At 46.0% G+C, this 19,839-nt stretch overlaps 1 protein-coding gene across 3 annotated transcripts in view; it reads left to right on the forward strand.

The window, feature by feature from the left end:
• The window catches only part of LOC119316803 (cyclic nucleotide-gated ion channel 1-like), a 44,990-nt gene that overhangs the window by 22,319 nt on the left and 2,832 nt on the right, over positions 1 to 19,839 (forward strand). For 2 of the 3 annotated variants that reach the window (XM_037591191.1, XM_037591190.1), the window contains exon 7: positions 8,477 to 8,713. The exons of the other annotated variant lie outside the window; for it this stretch is intronic. In XM_037591191.1, coding sequence (XP_037447088.1) covers positions 8,477 to 8,713 — 237 coding nt within the window. The remainder of the gene's footprint in view (positions 1 to 8,476; positions 8,714 to 19,839) is intronic. 3 annotated transcript variants of the gene reach the window in all.

The raw sequence follows: 19,839 nt of genomic DNA on the forward strand, positions 1-19,839 counted from the left end.
GGCGGGCGGAGGCGGGCAGCCTGGGGGCCGCCGGGGCGGGGCCGCCGGGCGCCGGCGCAAGGACGATGTCGCGGACGGGCGGAGCCGGCGGTGGGGTGCGAGCGACGTCGCGGTAGGAACGAGGGGGAGCCACGCTGTCCGAGCCGGAATTGGACCAGCGGCTGTCGCCGGAGGAGACGCGCTCGCCGGAGAGGGAGCGGGTGGGCAAGGGGGGGTGGGGGGCTTCTGAAAATTAATTCCAATTACAAACAGAGAACAACCTAATGTTCCTTAAATTTTATTTTGCCTTGGAGTCCTTTTGGCTTGTAAATCTGAACTCATGTGCAGGTGATTAACCTCTACCCAAGACCATACAGATCAGGCTAGTTACTACTTACTAATCAACACTACCTAGGACCATATAGATCAAGTTAGTTTCTAATCAACACTACCCAGGAGGCCAGGACTAATATCTCGAACTAATTAACTAATCACCACACTGAGAAGAACACTGCTTCCAGTAGGGATGAAAACGGCATGGAAACGGACGGAACTGGGTCCTACCATATTTGTTTTCATATTATTTTACAGAAGCGGAAACGAATACAGAAACCCCGGAAACGAATATGGAAACAGATACTACCAGAAACAAACACGAAGCGAACACAGAGCGGACATGGAAATAAAACTGTGTGTTGATCGGAACTTAAAACCCCCTTGAATCATAGAGAAATACAGACAAAAAACAAACAAATTGATGGAATTCTTAACATGGCTACAAAATAATATGGTTGTGTTGGTAACATAGGGTAGTATTGTAGTAGTACATGACAATTCCGTATAGAGTCTAGCTGAGTATGTGTGCGGTAGTAAAAGTTGGTACTCACATGGTACGTTTTGCTCATTCTACTCATTGTGTCATTGTGTGTTGTTTGGTAGTTGGGCTACAAAGCAGCCATGGGCCTATAGTAGAAACGGAAATTTCATATTAATGGAAATACCATTTTGTTTTTGTTTCCGTTTCCACATGAAAAATTCCATTTCCATTTTCGTTTTGCAAATTTCCATTTCCGTTTTCATATTTCCTCTCCATTTCCATTTTTCCTCCGAAAAAGTGAAAACTTTCCACTCCATTTTCATCCCTAGTTTCCAGTTTGTCATGATCACCACACTGAGAAGAACACAGCCTCCTTGCATGTTGTAGAGTCAATTCCTCTTGAACCATAGGCTCACAAGCGGCCACGCGAGTGCGTCCTAGACGCTGGCATGAACCATGAGTGTCCCATATAAGTTCAAGCTGGGTTCTTGTGCGCTGCTGCCCGCATATGTACTAGACTGACATACGCTGTTGTGTGTTTGATGGAGCAGCGAGCTGGGTTCACGTCTCATCTTGATTGGCAGATAGCCAAAGAATTAGCAGATGATACTATTGTAGATCATTTTTCTTTGAGTTTTGATCACATCGAATGCATAGAACACAATAACTCAAATAAACTAATAAAAAGTGGATTTGTACTTGGACTGATACCTCGATGATGAAACGTGAAAGGATGCGATGATATGAGAGAAAGGATGGTTGTTGACGCCAGTGTTGCCACTGCAGATAGCTGATCAAACGACGCAGCCGCTTCTCGTCCCCGCCACCACCACAACCACTGCTCACCAAGTTATGTACGTGGGGACGTGATGGATATGCATAGAATTAGAACCCCAGAGCATGTCTTCTTTGGTTCCGAAAGATGAAATAACCTAATAGACGAGGGAAGCCATCAAGACTTGAAACTATTCGTATTTTCACCCCTAACAATTTGGAACTACTTTTCAAAATCCACGTGACCCCTTCCATGGGATTTACTTGGATTAAATAATTTGATGCTAAATAGGTATTGAATGCTAGAACCTAACAGTGCTACTAAACAACGACAAGTGGCTGGTAATACGTACACCTTCATCACCCAGGATGCAGAATAAGTTATTCTTCACCCGAGGTAATCTTACGATCGCTTTCTAAATAAATTATGTTTAGAATATAAATAGTTACGTGCAGATTGATTCAATATGTAAAATTTGGTTTTAAAAAAATAAAAATATAGTTATAAGACCAGAAAAATCACATTTTATGTATGGTTTACACTATGGTTTTACATTCATAATTTTACGTAACATAAAATATTTTTTACGGCGAGTACATATTTTCTTACGTTCTCTTTTTATGTATGAAATAAGACAAAATTTACGAAACATAAAAATACAGTGCATTGATGTCAAAATAGAGGGGTGAAGAATAACTATTCCTCAACCAGGGTGACGAATAACGTGACCCTATATATATATATAGAAAGTTAGCAATATGATATGGGTATTTTGTAGGCGCACTCATTTGTATGTGTAACTGTGAAGGTATTAATTAAAGTTTGATAACAAGTTAAATGCTTGGGCAAATGTGAAATTAAACCGACAAACTGCAGTTGTAGGGTTTGACTTTTTTATTCCAAATTCTTGATATAGTGATTGGTAAACACAAGCGGAACATCTATATTTTCGTAATTTACTCTCTCGAAGTTAGATATCGAGTGGTTCTTGAAGTGTTGATATCCCTTGTAATTCTTGTTTGGATCTCCTTGAATTAGTTTTCCACGGAAATCAGATATAACTTGAAATGAGCATTCATTATCCACATATATTAGTTAAAAGTATTAAAACATCATCTTAATGTATTAAGCTATCAAAGCAAATCGCAAAGGCTGTTAGAATAAATCCGAGGCATACCGTCGATCATCCAAAGACCAAGCAATAACACGAGCACGACACCGAGATTTGTTAACGAGGTTCACCGATATGGCTACATCCCCGGGGCCTGACTACGGGTGCTCCTCCCTGTGACACCATCACAATACCGCACACCGACCACCCAGGCGCCGCCACACGCCGTTGGCTCCCCCTTGCGTGCCTGTGCTATTATGTTGGCATAGGTTACATCGTGTGTCTACCCCCGCTATATATGAGAGGCCTAGGATACAAGTGTCCTATTAGGACACGACTCCATATCCTATATAAACACAATACAACTACAAGTCCAACTGTAACCTGCCTTGTACACAATATTCGACACAACTCCAACAAACTCCACCTTGGCGAATATTCTCCACCACCTTGAATTCGTCAATGCGTCAAACTTTCATGTACATTGGACTTGAGCTTATCCCATGAGTACCGCTGCTACTCCAAAGACTCCATATGACTCCACCTGCAACTTGTAGTCCCTTTTTTATTCCTTGACCACAGTCAATACTCGAGCAGAATTAAGTTCCTTGTTAGTCAATTTGTGCTCCCAACTTCCAGAGTTTCCGTCCAATTCCATCACACACTGATCACTGACCTGCGTGCAAGTGAACAACTCACATATTGGGTATCACACATAAGAGTTACCTGAACTCAACATCACCGCTCCTTTCTTGACCGCCTGTCTGAAACATGAAGGAATTTCACCGTTGCTTGTAGTCATCCCGAGTCAAATTCGCAGTTGTCTCATCACATGTATGACCACCAGAGCCCTGGCCCGTCTCCATGCCCCGTGCGTACCGCACGCCTCACCGCTATTACCACGTCGAGCCTCCGCTGTCCCGATCGAATCTCAAGGGTCACAAACCCACACCACTCAACCCCCACTGCAGAGTACCACCGATCATCACCGACCGATGACAAGTTTCACGCTTTCATCAGACCATTGGGCTCCAATTCGAACTACGTGCCACTTGCTTTTTTCCCGCTGAATAGGCTTCGACTCTCTGAGCTCTTATGCCGTAGCCTCTCAATCAGCACCAAGTGAAGTCCTCCAGACTCCAGCTCCACCTTCAACATGACTCCATGGTAGATGATCAGTCCACCCATGCGCCCCGTCAACTTCAAGCTCCGTGTATACATCACCTTGAATCAACCCCGCGCCATAGTCTTGTCGAAGCCGCACAAGCCCTCGGGCATGCGCCACGTGTTTCCACACCCCAGAAGTCAGTCACCATCAGCATCACGCTCCTATGTCGTCATCGCCGATCCCACCATCGTCTTCTGTACCAACCGACTCGCGTTGATCCTTCAGACTATCTAGTCCGACCAGGCTCCTAGATCATTCCACGAATTTCCATCCATCACATGATAACACCATCATAGCTGTCATGACTTTCTGCAACACCTTCAAGCATCCATGTTGTGCCAACGAATCGTTCACTCTTGTTTGCCATAACCCAAGGCTTCCAGTTTCGTAAACTTCTTCACCTCAAACCTGATGCCCGATGGCGTCATGATTCTTTGTATAGCTGACCTTGTGAAAAAATAACCGAGCTTCCAACACGTGCTCAAGTACACAAGATGCACCAGTAGCAAATTCGTACAAAAAATCCTTCTACTCACGTGCATTAGCTCCCAGGCACAAATTCCAATGCTAGTAATTGCTTTGCCAAAACCTCCTGCTACCCAATGGAATAGAACGATGGATCTTTTCTTCCGCTGAATCGATCTGCTGCCTTGTGCTGTCATAACGAGGACTCGGTCCTCTTTTTGTCCAAAACAAATCTCAGTCCGACTGCACGCACCTGCAGCAACGCTAGCCCTGCCTGGGTCTCGTTGCCTGGCTTTGTACGCTCCATCCAGCTGGCCCATCTGGTCCACAGCGCCCACACGTCGGCCTTGGCCTGCACAAGGCCAGCCTCCCAGCTGCCAGACGATCCCACGAGCATGTACCTGCGCCCCCTGATCGCCCGATCGACCGCGATCCATCTGATCGATCGCCGCACATCCCGCGTGCGCATGCGTTCCACTGCCACGCCCCGCCGCCACGGCCACGCGTATACTCGCCTGTTGTTGATGCCGCAACTCGCCGAGATCAGTCACGTAACTCTTCTGATTGCCTTTTTCCGATCACGCCGAGAACCACGACGATGGCCGGCTGCATCTCAGATTCGATCCTTCTTCTAAATCAACAATCCACGATCTCCGAATAACCTAGCTCATGATACCACTTGTTAGAATAAATCCGAGGCATATCGTCGATCATCTGAGGACCAAGCACACACGAGCACGACACCGAGATTTGTTAACGAGGTTCACTGATATGGCTACATCCTCGGGGCCTGACTACGGGTGCTCCTCCCTGTGACACCGTCACAATACCGCACACCGGCCACCCGGGCGCCGGCACACGCCGCCGGCTCCCCCTTGGGCGCCTGTGCTATTATGTTGGCATAGGTTACATCGTGTGTCTACCCCCGCTATATATGAGAGGCCTAGGATACAAGTGTCCTATTAGGACACGACTCCATATTCTATATAAACACAATACCGAAAAAGGCTTTCGCCCCGCTTTATAAATAAAGCAAACCACAGAGCACAGAGTCCACAAGGTACCACCGAACAACACACACACACAACGCCACCGCAGGCAAGGTCCAACAGACACGCACAAGAATACTACACAAGGTCACAACATAACAAGCCCAACGAAGAAAAGAAGCACGCACAACACATAAACGGCGGTGGCAGCGAGGAAGAGAAGATCTAATCCTGCTCCGGGGGTGGTGGGGGAAGCGGAGGAGCCATCCGGAGAGCCATCACGCAAAGCTGGGTGATGATGGAGGTGATGGCGCCTCTCTCCTTGGGGCAGCTAAGCGGCCGCCAAAGCTGCAAGTAACCAGACCATTTGAACAAAGCGGCCGCCAACTGTAACCTACCTTGTACACAATATTCGACACAACTCCAACAAAGGCAATGTACTCAGAGTCATCACCCATGATGATCATGTCATTGACATAGTGGTGGACAAAGAGTCACTTGCCGTAAAACCAACAGTAGTTAAAATTGAGGCGGGGCGCTAAAACCAGGCACAAGGGGCTTGCTTAAGGCCATATAGAGAGCGGGGAAGACAGAATACCGTACCGCGAGGAACAAAATGCCTCACGTAGCTCAACATTAATAAGTGACATCAGGTTGAGATACAAATCAGTGGCGAACAAATGCCACATTGAGAAGGGGTGCAGACAATGGTCATGTGGGCCACATGTGCAAATTTCCCATTGTAATCATGACCGTGTCCCTTAAAGCCATGGGCTGATGGGCCACAAGACGAACCTTGTAGACCTATTACAAGTGATGGGACGAACACAGGGAGGAAAAAAACAAGATTGACGTGCCAATGCGATCAAGAGCAGCAAGCTCCTATGCCATGGCATGCTGCCATTTGGGATGAATAATATAGCATCACGATAAGAAGTTGTCTCAAGAAGAGCAACGCTAACAAAGCTATAGCGGTCAACAACCAGAAGTGGATGAGCACAAAAGCCATAAGTAGGCTCAGGAGGAGGCTGTGCATCGCCAACAGAAGGAGACGTAGTAGTCGATGAAGATGGCTCATCGGTCGAAGATGGCGCCTCAGGAGAAGGCGGCACGTTTGGAGTAGGCACAACGGAGGAATCCTTGGTAAGTGGACGACAAGCGTATTAGAAGGGAAAGTAGAGTCAAATACAAGGAACCATCGGTGGAGTCTCAGGTGACGAATGAGGTGAGGACTGCTGCGAGGGGTCCACAACATGAGTAGTCTTAGGGGATGAACGAGGTGGGGACTGCGGCGAGGGGTCCACATAGGAGTATGTGCAGACACAATGGGATGGGTGGACAAGGGCAAAAGACAACTGACATGATCCCAACACTATAGCCTTTGTGCTCAACATTGTATCCTAAGAAGACACTAAATGGAGCCGTCGGGTTGGTGCATTCATGGGGGCCAAGAAGAATGAAACAAACACAACCAAGCAAACAAAGCACCCAGTAGTCAGGAGAACAACCAAAAAGATGCTCAAGAGGGATGCCACCCTGCAGAGCAGAAGAAGGCAGAGTGTTGATGAGACAGTTGGAAGTGGAGACAGGTAGAACTGCGGTGGCGGAAGGAGGTGCTGCAGCAAGGTTCCCTGCTCTCATTCTCTCCCTATCTCTACATTTGCTTCTTTCTCCCGCTCTGCCGAGCTGAAGAAGGCGGAGTGTTGATGAGATAGTTGGAAGTGGAGACAGGCAGAACCGTGGTGGCGGAAGGAAGTGCTGCAGCAAGGTTCCCTGCTCTCTATCTCTCCCCATATCTGTACATTTGCTTCTTTCTCCCGCTCCTCTGTTCTTCATCTCTCTCCCTTTTTGCTTCTTTCCTGTGTCAAAGCTTTTCGCGTCGCACATCTTTCCAAATCTCCAGTTGCGTGGGCTGAGCAGCTCACTTTTCCCTCCCAATTTCTAGTCTCTTGATTCAAAATAAACGAGTAGTCTGGAGTACTCAGCAATTAGTCTCACTACCGCTCGACTGCACAAATTAGTCAAGTTTTTCAGCCTAGTCAACAGTGAAGTTACGACTCGTATACTACTCTCTTGACTAGTCTAGACTAGTCGATCGACTCACAATCTTATTGCATTTTGCAATAATCTGGATTTGCTACCCCGCGTGTGTAGTTTACGCCCTAGATCCAGCATACGTTCTGCCTCTGAGATTCACATATTTTCTTTCTCTACACTATGCAACAGCATACTCTTTATGAACTAATGAATGTCTAGCTTGTATTAATCCATTTCCATGCATGAAGTCAGTGAAAATGAATTTGCATTCAGTGATAGTCGAATCTAAACCACATTGACCATATCCTTTTTTTTTGAGATGCATTGACCATGTCCTAGACAGTTCACATGACAATAGCAATCTCATTCATCTGTACTTATTTGGAGGAGCTATCACAATGCTATAGTTACATTTGTATACACAAATGTTCCAAGATCCCAAGTTACCTAGCTCCTTGAAGAAAAAGCTTTGCATCCAGAGATTTAGAATGGACAAAGGCTAACATGCCATAGATTATATACGCTATAGTTCCAGGAGATTAGTTGAGTTCCAGCACCAAATACTGAAATATATAATATGAAGCCATTCTCTACAACCTGTCCGCTGCAGAACACACATTCTGCATTTTCAGCTTCGATATTCTTCAAGTTCTAGACATAAGTTTTATATATCTAAGTACTAGGTGCACGTCCATGCTCTTAGCCCTGTAGAAGAATCTAGACTAGTAGCCCCACGGTGGACACCATGATCATCTTAGCTGCTAACAAGAGCTGGTACAATAGGAACTTGGTTATTCTCAAAATATATCAAAGGACAACTATAACATAAACTTTTAACATTTTATTGGAGTAATTTTGGAAGCTATTCAAGTAACTGTTCCAGTAAATTCCATAATTTAAATGTTCTAGCTGATCCATATTTAGATATAGTCATTTCTGATTTCTCCTTATAGCGGCTTTTGAGTATTTGCTCGTTAGGCTGTTAAATGTATTGATTTCATATGTGAAAACAGTATCCTAGTTTTTTTTAAGGTGTAACCAGAATAGCCATTTTAGTTATCTAATCAGTAACCAGCTATGTTGTGCAAGGGAACCATACTTCTCCTAATTTTCTATTTTGACTTGAATTTTCTAGACATATTTACAATCAGCCTCTGTGCGGATAGAAGAAATGAGAGTGAAAAGACGTGACACAGAGCAATGGATGGCACATCGATTACTTCCTGAGAACCTCAAGGGGCGAATATTGCGTCATGAGCAATACAGATGGCAAGAAACAAGAGGGGTTGATGAAGAGGGCCTTCTTATGAATCTTCCCAAGGATCTTAGGAGGGAGATAAAACGACATCTTTGTCTATCACTTCTCATGAGGGTATTTTCTCAATCTTTACATGGTTATACTATATTTGCAAATCCTCGTCTCAAGTATGCCTGTCTCGAGATCACACTTAACGTAGTGGTCATACACTGTTTCAATGGAAATATAGAAACATGCCAATGCAAAGTTTAAAGTTCTAAAAATGATATCGGATGTTGTTGCCATGACAGAGTTTTCCGTTCAATGTTGAGGTTTGCACACTAATTGCTCATGTGCCTAGACAGTTGGTTAGTTGCTTTCGTTGGTGGTTCTCAGTCAGCCTGGTCGTGGGTTGGTGCAATAGAACGGGTCAGTTGTGCTAGTAGGGATAACTTAGTCCATGTCCGCACGTATTTGGCTAGTGGGATGGCACGAGGCCTAAGGATCTCCATGGGTGTTTAGCTCCGGCCGTTATGGCCACTATGTATTCCCAAATAGAAGGATAAATGAGAAACAAAAAGTTGTGCGATTGTATGCAGCACAAAAAAATAATCCTGTGTGCTTTCGTCCCCAAACCCAAAACCTCTCTTCCTTTGTCCCGGTGACCGTCGGAGGCCTGCTGATATTTTGTATCAGAGCCTCGTTGCTTGTGGTTCTGTGAAGATGACTGGAGGTCCGAGCAGTCCAAGGTCGAAGCCCAATGCCCCTCATGCTAAGATCACCGACGGGAAAGACAATGGCAGTGGCACGCTCGTGGTGCAGCGCATCTTGTGTGATTCAGGCGGATTGACCACATAGTCGATGGGTTTCAAACATTGTGAGATAGTTCGGTACCTATCTACCGTTGGTGTTAAAGGGAGAACAACGAGGAGCCAACTCTACGTTGCCTGGACGTGGCACGCCCGTTTCAGCCATTTGAACTTGCGCAGGCTTGCGAGGCAAGACACGGTGTGAGCAAGCAGATCAGATCTGCGATGCTTGCTTGGCCGGAAAACAGAGGCGTGTGCCCTCCACGCAGCACGCCAAGTTCCACGTTGAGAACTGCCTTGAGGTGGTCCATGGCGACCTTTGCAGGCTGATCTCACCAGCGACACCAAGTGGGAAGAAATACTTCCTCCTGCTTGTCGACGCCACGTGGTACATATGGATAGCGGTTCTTGCCTCTATGGACGAGGCCCAATGGCAATCCAGTGCATCCAGGCTGAAGCAGTCCGATTCTGGCAGCAAGCTATGCGTTTTACGGACGGGTCAAGGTGGTGATGACCCACAAGTATAGGGGATCTATCGTAGTCCTTTCGATAAGTAAGAGTGTTGAACCCAACGAGGAGCAGAAGGAAATGATAAGCGGTTTTCAGCAAGGTATTCTCTGCAAGTACTGAAATAAGTGATAACAGATAGTTTTGTGATAAGATAATTTGTAACGAGCAACAAGTAACAAAAGTAAATAAAGTGCAGCAAGGTGGCCCAATCCTTTTTGTAGCAAAGGACAAGCCTGGACAAACTCTTATATAAGGAAAAGCGCTTTCGAGGACACATGGGAATATCGTCAAGCTAGTTTTCATCACGTTCATATGATTCGCGTTCGGTACTTTGATAATTTGACATCTGGGTGGACTGGTGCTTGGGTGCTGTTCTTACTTGAACAAGCATCCCACTTATGATTAACCTCTATTGCAAGCATCCGCAACTACAACAAAAGTATTAAGGTAAACCTAACCATAGCATGAAACATATGGATCCAAATCAGCCCCTTACGAAGCAACGCATAAACTAGGGTTTAAGCTTCTGTCACCCTAGCAACCCATCATCTACTTATTACTTCCCAATGCCTTCCTCTAGGCCCAAATAATGGTGAAGTGTTATGTAGTCGACGTTTACATAACAACACTAGAGGCTAGACAACATACATCTCATCAAAATATCGAACGAATACCAAATTCACATGACTACTAATAGCAAGACTTCTCCCTTGTCCTCAGGAACAAACGTAACTACTCACAAAGCATATTCATGTTCATAATCAGAGGGATAATAATATGCATAAAGGATCTGAACATATGATCTTCCACCAATTAAACCAACTAGCATCAACTACAAGGAGTAATTAACACTACTAGCAACCTACGCTCCAATCCCGGACTTGGAGACAAGAATTGGATACAAGAGATGAACTAGGGTTTTGAGATGAGATGGTGCTGATGAAGATGTTGATGGAGATTACCCTCTCCCGATGAGAGGAGCGTTGGTGATGACGATGGCGACGATTCCCCCCTCCGAGAGGGAAGTTTCCCCGGCAGAACAGCTCTGCCGGAGCTCTAGATTGGATCCGCCAAGGTTCCGCCTCGTGGCGGCGGAGTTTCGTCCCGAAAGGTTGCTTCTTCTTTTTTTCTCGACGAAGGACTTCATATAGGAGAAGATGGTCATCGGAGAGCCACCAGGGGGCCCACGAGGTAGGGGGCGCGCCCTAGGGTGGGGGAGGGGCGCCCCCCACCCTCGTGGAAAGGGTGTGGGCCCCCTGCTCTTCATCTTTGGCGAGGATTTTTCATTATTTATTATAAGGTATTTCGTGGAGTTTCAGGACTTTTGGAGTTGTGCAGAATAGGTCTCTAATATTTGCTCCTTTTCCAGCCCAGAATTCCAACTGCCGGCATTCTCCCTCCTTATGTAAACCTTGTAAAATAAGAGAGAATAGTCATAGGTATTGTGACATAATGTGAAATAACAACCCATAATGCAATAAATATCAATATAAAAGCATGATGCAAAATGGACGTATCAGGTGGTGAGTTCACATCCAACTCCTTCACCGCGTATTGCGCCGATCTCGGAGTTTAGCGTCAACTCACTGCGCCCTACCCACCGCATCTAAACGGCGTTGTCGGACATTGCAATCAGATGGTGGTGAGCATGGCCTGCTGTCTTCTCGAGGCCAAGTGTGTTGCCGGTGAGTTCTAGGGCGAAGCGGTCATGACAACGGTGTTCATCTTGAACCGTTAAACATGTCGACAATGAAGAGCCTAGATGGCAAGACACTGTTTGAGGCATGGACACGACTCTTCATCAGCATCTAAGTGGAGCATCTAAGTGGGCGATCTGGTGATCACCATGTCCAAAGCTGGCGAGATGCAGAACTTGTTTAGAATGTCTTACCTCAATCTGCTGAGTTTTTACCTTGGGATGGAGGTGCGGCAGGGCACGGTCAGGATCACCATCTCTCTTTCTGCCTATGCCCATAACCTTCTCGAGAAGAGTGGCATGGTGGGGTCCAATCCCTTTCAAGTGCCCATGGAGCCGTGCTTCAAGCTTTCCATTTGGCATGTCGCTTATTCAATTTCGTTTGACCTTTAAGGTATTTAAGCGTCTCATGATCCGTATGGATGACAAATTCACGAGGGCGAAGATAATGCTCCGACACATGCAAGACTCTCACTAAAGCATATAACTCTGTCATAAATGGGGTAGTTAAGTTGCGCTCCGAAAAGTTTCTCGCTAAAGTATGCGATTGGGCGCTTCTCTTGCATCAACACACCTCCTATGCCATTACCACTAGCGTTGCAATGCACTTCGAAAGTTTTATCAAAATTGGGCAATCCAAGCAATGGAGCATGTGTAAGCAAATTCTTAAGCCCATGAAATGCAGTATCTTGGGATGGTCCCCAAACAAAGGATGCATTCTTCTTATTCAATGGGTGCAATGGTGCTAAAATCCTTCACAAGGTGACGATAAAATCCGGCTAAGCCAAGGAAGCTACACACTTGTTGCAAGTTGGTTGGTTGTGGCCAAGTTTTAATAGCATCAATTTTAGCTTCGTCTACATGAACACCCTTAGAAGACGGAACAAAACCCAAGAAAACAAGCTTGGCAACACCAAATGTGCATTTCTCCATATTAGCATAAAGGCGCTCGTTTCTAAGAGTTTGCAAAACAGCTCTAAGATGGGTGACATGATTTTCTAGAGATTCGCTAAACACAAGTATATCATCAAAGTAGACCACAACAAATATGCCAATATATTCGCGAAGAATGTAATGCATCACACGCATGAAAGTGTCGGGTGCTTCGGATAAGCCCATAGGCATAACTAACCACTCATACAAGCCAAATTTGGTTTTGAAAGCAGTTTTCCATTCATCATCCTCTTGAATGCGAATTTGGTAATAGCCACTTTTAAGATCAATTTTAGAGAAAATTGTGGCTCCGCTAAGCTCATCTAGCATACGTCAAGGCGTGGAATGAGATGCCTATAGCGAACGGTGATAGCATTTATGGGTCGGCAATCGGAACACATGCGAAAACTTCCATCTTTCTTGGGCACAAGAATAACCGGAATGGCACAAGGACTTAAGCTTTCACGTACATGCCCATTGTCAATGAGGTGTTGTACTTGCCGTTGTATTTCCTTGGTTTCTTTGGGGTTGACGCGGTACGGTGCCTTGTTCGGTAAGGTGCGCCGGGAATGAGGAAGATGCGGTGTTCGATGCCTCGTAGTGGAGGTAGACCCAGAGGTAGCTCATCGGGGAATACGTCCTTGAATTCCAGCAATAAATTAGACAACACTAAAGGTAGGGTAAGAGGTGTTAGTCCGTGCCGCTTCATCCTTGCATACTAGGACATAGTGTATGACACTAGATGGGTTCTCACACACTTCTCTCATGTCTCTTTCGATAGCTAAGAGCACTAAGTTTTTCTTGTCGCTCATCGTGGAGGCACTCATTTTTGGCTTATGACGCTCACTCTTCTCTTGCTGGCTCACTCTCTCACTATTCTCTCCAGTCTCCGCGATGGGTGGATGCTTGCTCGTCGACGATCACTTGGCTTGGTGACATGGGTCATAGCACGTACTCCTTTCCCTTCATCTTGAAAACTATAGTGATTGGTTCGCCCATTGTGGATAACGCCACGGTCGAGTTGCCAAGATCGTCCAAGTAGGAGGTGGCAAATGGACATGGGAACCACATCACACTCCAATATGTCTTCGTATGCTCTAATCTTGAAGGAGACTTGAACGGTGTGCTCCACTTGAATGGTGCCGGAGTCGCTAAGCCATTGGACCTTCTAGGGGTGAGGATGCTTCATCTTGATCAATTGTAGCTTGGAACATAGCTCTTCACTTACCAAATTGTGGCAACTTCCTCCGTCGATGATGACCTTCACAGAACGTCCATTGATGCCCGCTTTGGTGCAGAAGATGTGGCAACATTGGTCTTCGTCTTTTTGGTGTTGAAGTGTCAAGACTTTGGAGACAACAAGAGCGGGGCTCGAATCATTGTCACAAAAGACTTGGTCATCTTTGTCTTCATTCACTCGTCGGTGCATGGCCACGTGCTCAAGTGCTTCCATTTCTTCCTCGCTCATGGAGTCATAGGTGCCGTCGTCATTGATGATCATGGTATGCCGCGTGGGGCACTCAAATGTCTTGTGGCCTCGGCCTTGGCATGTGAAGCACTTGATGGAACTTGTCTTGATGGTCTCATCCGTTGGAGTAGATGATGATGAAGCTCTCGGCTTGAGGTTGCTTGTAGTAGGAGGACGACTTGAAGATGTCGAAGCTTTCTTGAAACTTGACTTGTCGCTGTTGCTTGGTGTAGGTTTCGTCGGGGTAGAAGGTGCCTTAGTCGTTGAAGCTTGAGTGTGTGAACCGTAGGTCTTGGAAGAGTACTTGGCGTACTTGTAATCATCTTGCACTTGTCACTCCGCCTTGGTAGCTTGGTGCACTAGCTCGAGGAGGTTCGAATACGGTTGGAAATCATCAATCTTCTTGATAGGATGGTTGAGTCCGTTTAAGAACCGTGCCATAGTTTGCTCCTCATCTTTCATGACATTGGCTCGGATCATGGCGATCTCCATTTCCTTGTAATACCCTTCAATGGACTTGGTGCCTTGCTTGAGTAGTTGCAATTTCTTGAATAGGTCGCGGCTATAGTACGTGGGTACAAAGCGCGCTCGCATGACATCCTTCATTTGATTCCATGTTGTGATTGGTGGGTTACCTTTTGCTTCCCGTCGCTCAATGACTTGCTCCCACCAAATGAAGATATAGTCTTGGAACTCAAGAGATGCCATGGCAGTCTTCTTTTCTTCTTCATAGTTGTGTAAATGAAAGACCTTGTCGACCTTCAATGCCCATGAAAGGAAGTCTTTGGGATCATTGCTTTCGGAGAACTTAGGCATGGTGAACTTGAGCTTGCCGTAGCATTGCTCTTCATTGTGTTGGTGGCAATGGTGATGACGCTTTTGTCGCGGAGGATCTTCAAGCGCTTGCTCCTCGTGCTCCTGATTAGCTTGACGTTGAGGGTGTGGAATTCTTGAACGGTTCCTCAACTCTAGGTGCTCCTCAAGGCGCGCGACTTCTTCTTGTCGCTCTCGTTGGAGGGCCTCTTGTTCGCGCACACAGCGGTTGTGTTCATTGACGACTCGTGTGGCTTCACGTAGGGCACGTTGAGCTTCTTGGCCTTGTTCCTCGCGACGTTGTCGTTCTTGTTGTAGGGTGTCGCCGTCTTGGTTTTCTTGGTGATCTTGGCGTATTGGAGGCTCTTGGAAAGCAGGATCATTAGCTTGACGACGATGTCGCTCACGTTCCCGGAGGCTGTCTTGTAAACCATTGCCATGAAATGAGTTTTGTGGAGCTTGATGATCTTCATGGTCTTGGCGACAATGCGGACGAGCTCGGGGAAGACTTGCATCCGAAGAAGATTCCGAAGAATGTCGGCTTGAGTGGCACCGTCTTGATGATGACGATGTCATAGAAGAATGGTTGACCATCAAAGCACAAAACTCTTCCATTTGAGTAGACATCCTAGCGTCAAGCTCTTCCATGTGGGTGGAAAGTTTCGATTGTCGAAGTAGTCTCTTGTACGTAACTCGGATGGTCGCAAGTCGATAGCAAGTAGGTCGATGTGGTCACTCAATGCTTCATTCTCTTAATGCAAAGCTCTTTGCGCACCGAATAGGTGATGCTTGGTGACGTAGTTGTTCAGGTCCTCTTGTTCGATGATGAGTGGGTTGGTAGAAGTACTTGACCTTGCTACCTCTTGAGCACTGCGTTGGTTTTCCCCGAAGAGGAAGGGATGATGCAACAAAGTAGCGTAAATATTTCCCTCAGTTTTTGAGAACCAAGGTATCAATCCAGTAGGAGGCTACGCGCAAGTCCCTCGTACCTGCACAAAACAAATAAATCCTCGCAACCAACGCAAATAGGGGTTGTCAATCCCTATGAGGCCACTTACGAGAGTGAGATCTGATAAATGTGATAAAGATAATATTTTTGGTATTTTTATGATAAAGATGCAAAGTAAAATAAAGGCAAAGTAAATAACAAAGTAGTAGGAGAACAATATGATGAAGATAGATCCGGGGGCCATAGGTTTCACTAGTGGCTTCTCTCGAGAGCATAAGTATTCTACGGTGGGTGAACAAATTACTGTTGAGCAATTGACAAAATTGAGTATAATTATGAGAATATCTAGCCATGATCATGTATATAGGCATCACGTCCGAGACTAGTAGACCGACTCCTGCCTGCATCTACTACTATTACTCCACTCATCGACCGCTATCCAGCATGCATCTAGAGTATTAAGTTAAAAACAGAGTAATGCCTTAAGCAAGATGACATGATGTAGAGGGATAGACTCATGCAATATGAAGAAAACCCCATCTTGTTATCCTCGATGGCAACAATACAATACGTGCCTTGCTGCCCTTACTGTCATCGGGAAAGGACACCGCAAGATTGAACCCAAAGCTAAGCACTTCTCCCATTGCAAGAAAGATCAATCTAGTAGGCCAAACCAAACTGATAATTCGAAGAGACTTGCAAAGATAACCAATCATACATAAAATAATTCAGAGAAGATTCAAATATTATTCATAGATGACTTGATCATAAACCCACAACTCATCGACCTCAACAAACACACCGCAAAAAGAAGATTACATCGAATAGATCTCCACAAGAGAGGGGGAGAACATTGTATTGAGATCCAAAAAGAGAGAAGAAGCCATCTAGCTACTAACTATGGACCCGTAGGTCTGAGATAAACTACCCACACTTCATCGGAGGGGCTATGGTGTTGATGTAGAAGCCCTCCGTGATCGATGCCCCCTCCGGCTGAGCTCCGGAACAGGCCCCAAGATGGGATCTCGTGGATACAGAAAGTTACGGTGGTGGAATTAGGGTTTTGGCTCCTGTTCTGATTGTTTGGGGGTATGTGGATATATATAGGAGGAAGAAGTACGTCGGTGGAGCAACAGGGGGCCCACGAGGGTGGGGGGCGCGCCTGGTAGGGTAGGGCACGCCCCCCTACCTCGTGGCCTCCTGTTACGTGCCTTGGCATAGGGTTCAAGTCTCCCGGGTCTTATCTGTTGAGAAAATCACGTTCCCGAAGGTTTCATTCTGTTTGGACTCCGTTTGATATTCCTTTACTTCAAAACCCTAAAACAGGCAAAAAAACAGCAATTCTGGGCTGGGCCTCCGGTTAATAGGTTAGTCCCAAAAATAATATAAAAGTGGATAATAAAGCCCAATAATGTCTAAAATAGTAGATAATATAGCATGGAGCAATCAAAAATTATAGATACGTTGGAGGCGTATCAGACCTATTCATCATCTCAAGCAAATATGTGAGTGGAAGAAAGGAGTGAACTAGACCAAATGTACCTTGTCCGATGTTGAAGATGGATCAATGATCACTCAATAATGTATTATGGAAATAGCACAATTGGTATCGGATTTTGTCTATTCTCACACCTACACAAAAAGAGCCTTTGGAGTAGCATGGTGAGGATGCTGGCACAAAATTTATGCAATTGTTAGCAAGTTCAATAATGTTGAAAGAGATTCACAAACTTGCAAGTGTAACAAGTAGACCAAAGCAATATGAGGCACACGGAAACACACGCACAGATAGATAAATGGGGACGTGCAACCAAGGAACGAGCTCAAAATGTGGAATCCACGGAAAATGCTCTTGTTGCACAACACTAGAGAGACACTAGCATGATTGCTCAATAGACGAGATACGATACTTGTGCACAACCTACAAAGCAAAAATGCAACTGAGTTCTATCCCAAGTATGCTATATGTATGATTCTCGGTGATTCTCTTAAGATGATCCAAGATGATCGAGTATGGCAATTTGGATGCAATATGGTATGATACTACGACTCTTGCTTACAAGCTTCTTTGTTCTCTTTTTGCTTAAAAGCTTTTCTTGCTCTTTTGATATTGTCCTTTGGCCACTTATTCAAAACGCTGGAATCAAGATAGCAATGGTGTATGTGGGAACAAATGAGGACACAAGAGATAATACGATATATGCACGCAATAGAAGGAAGTGACGCAAAAGTTTGGCTCGGGGTTAAGAATGCAATGGCAAGGGAGAGTATACGAAGGTGTCGTCGAGGTTACCGCCCTTGCTTTCTGTTGGTGGTGTCACGATGGTGAAGTGGTTGTTGTCGATGACGAATCTGTGGCGAAGATTAGTGGTGGTGATGTCGATGTCAAACTGTCCCTAATCCAACAAAACATCATCACACCAACAAATCACAAAAAAATTGGTAGGGTATTTTTGTGGGGATTTTCGAAATTGGGCAAGAACACACAAAATTAGGCTAGAAAATGAAGGGGAAGAACTCCAAGGTGTAAATCAACGTGGCTCTGATCCAAGATGTTGTAGGGTGGAACCCTAATAGGTTGATCTTTTAATGCTTGGAGGGGGAAAGAGTGCAAATCAAAGAGAAACACAAGAACTCCCAAATAGACTTGATCCAATCACACATGTGCTAGATCCACATACACAAAGAGGTAACAAGGGTCCAAATCCAAGAAAAGGGGATACAAAAGGGGCACTAGCTCATCTCAATCCTAGGGGGAAGGAGGTCTTGAATCCATGAAGGATCTTCCCATGAAGGGGTCTTGAATCCACTTGGGGGATCTTCTCACATGGAGGCCTGATCTCCATGGGAGTAGGGGTACAAGTGGATGAGCAAAGCTCTATCTCTAGTTTGAGCTATCACAATGCTAACCCTAAATCGTAGGTAGAGGAAGGGTATATATAGTCTAGGGGGCGAAGGGGTACGTGGGCCTCGGCCCAGATACACTGCGCGCAGGCAGGAGGGGCTGGATGTCCGGGCCTTCACGTCGCGTCGGATGTTCGGGCTGGCGGGGGCCGGTTTCGGGTTCTCTCTGTATAGGAGGTGCCGGATTTCCGGGGCTGGGCCGGATGTCTGGGGCTGAGCCGGATGTCCGGTGCGTGTAGGTGGTCTTCGATTGAGCTGCTGCTGTGGTTGACATCTCCAGGGGCCGGATGTCCGGATGTCCGGGGCCTGTAGGCCTTCTCCGGTTCCTTTTGTCGTGCTCCTTCGTCCATGTACTTGGGGACTTGTCCGTTGTCACGAGCATCTCCGAGAGGGTGTTCTTCATACCTAATCAAACATAGCATTCCGACTTTAGGTAGTAGCCATGTCTCACGTGGGTCATAACGGAATATTACTAAGGAGAGATGTCACCTCGGTCTCGAGAGCTCTTGCACGTGCTTGTGTCACCGGTCCACTTGGCACTTGAGTAGGCGAAGGCTGGTCTATGGGGATGACCGAAGGATGCTCCACATCTAATTGGCTCCGACCCTACTCAAGATCCAACCCTCTATCCTACGTGGCACGCCACATGGATGATCAACAATTGTCAAGGCCAATCAACACAAATCAAGGAGGTCAACCATAGTCGAAACAAGCTCCCATGGGTCCAAGCGAGCCACCCCGGTCAAGAAAAGTCCAAGCAAAGTCATCATGGTCAACAAGTCAAAGAAAGAAACTTGTAAAAGAACAAGTCAAAGGAGCAAAGAAGCCCAAGCCCAAGCCCAAGCAAGGAAGCCTTCAACGCTACCACACATCTCCAAGCCCAACTAGAGGCATATGGCCCAAAGGACGCCAAACTATCTTGTTCTACCCTCCCACCTCCTCAAGGGTAGCCTTGGTCATTAGTCAAAGACCCCTAGCCTATATAAGCCCCCCCACCCCCCCAATGGGAATGTAAATCTTTCACTCCCTACTTGAATAAACTCAAGAGAAGGATCACACTCCTCACCTAGCTCTCTTTGGAGAGCTAAGAGAGCTAGCGAGGCCGAGATTCGAAGTCCAAGGAACCTAGTAAGGCTTAGACCAGTGGGGGTCGTGGGACACCTCAGGTGTCTCGTGCGT

This window comes from Triticum dicoccoides, chromosome 6A (assembly GCF_002162155.2).
Source record: "Triticum dicoccoides isolate Atlit2015 ecotype Zavitan chromosome 6A, WEW_v2.0, whole genome shotgun sequence".
Lineage (NCBI taxonomy): Eukaryota > Viridiplantae > Streptophyta > Magnoliopsida > Poales > Poaceae > Triticum > Triticum dicoccoides.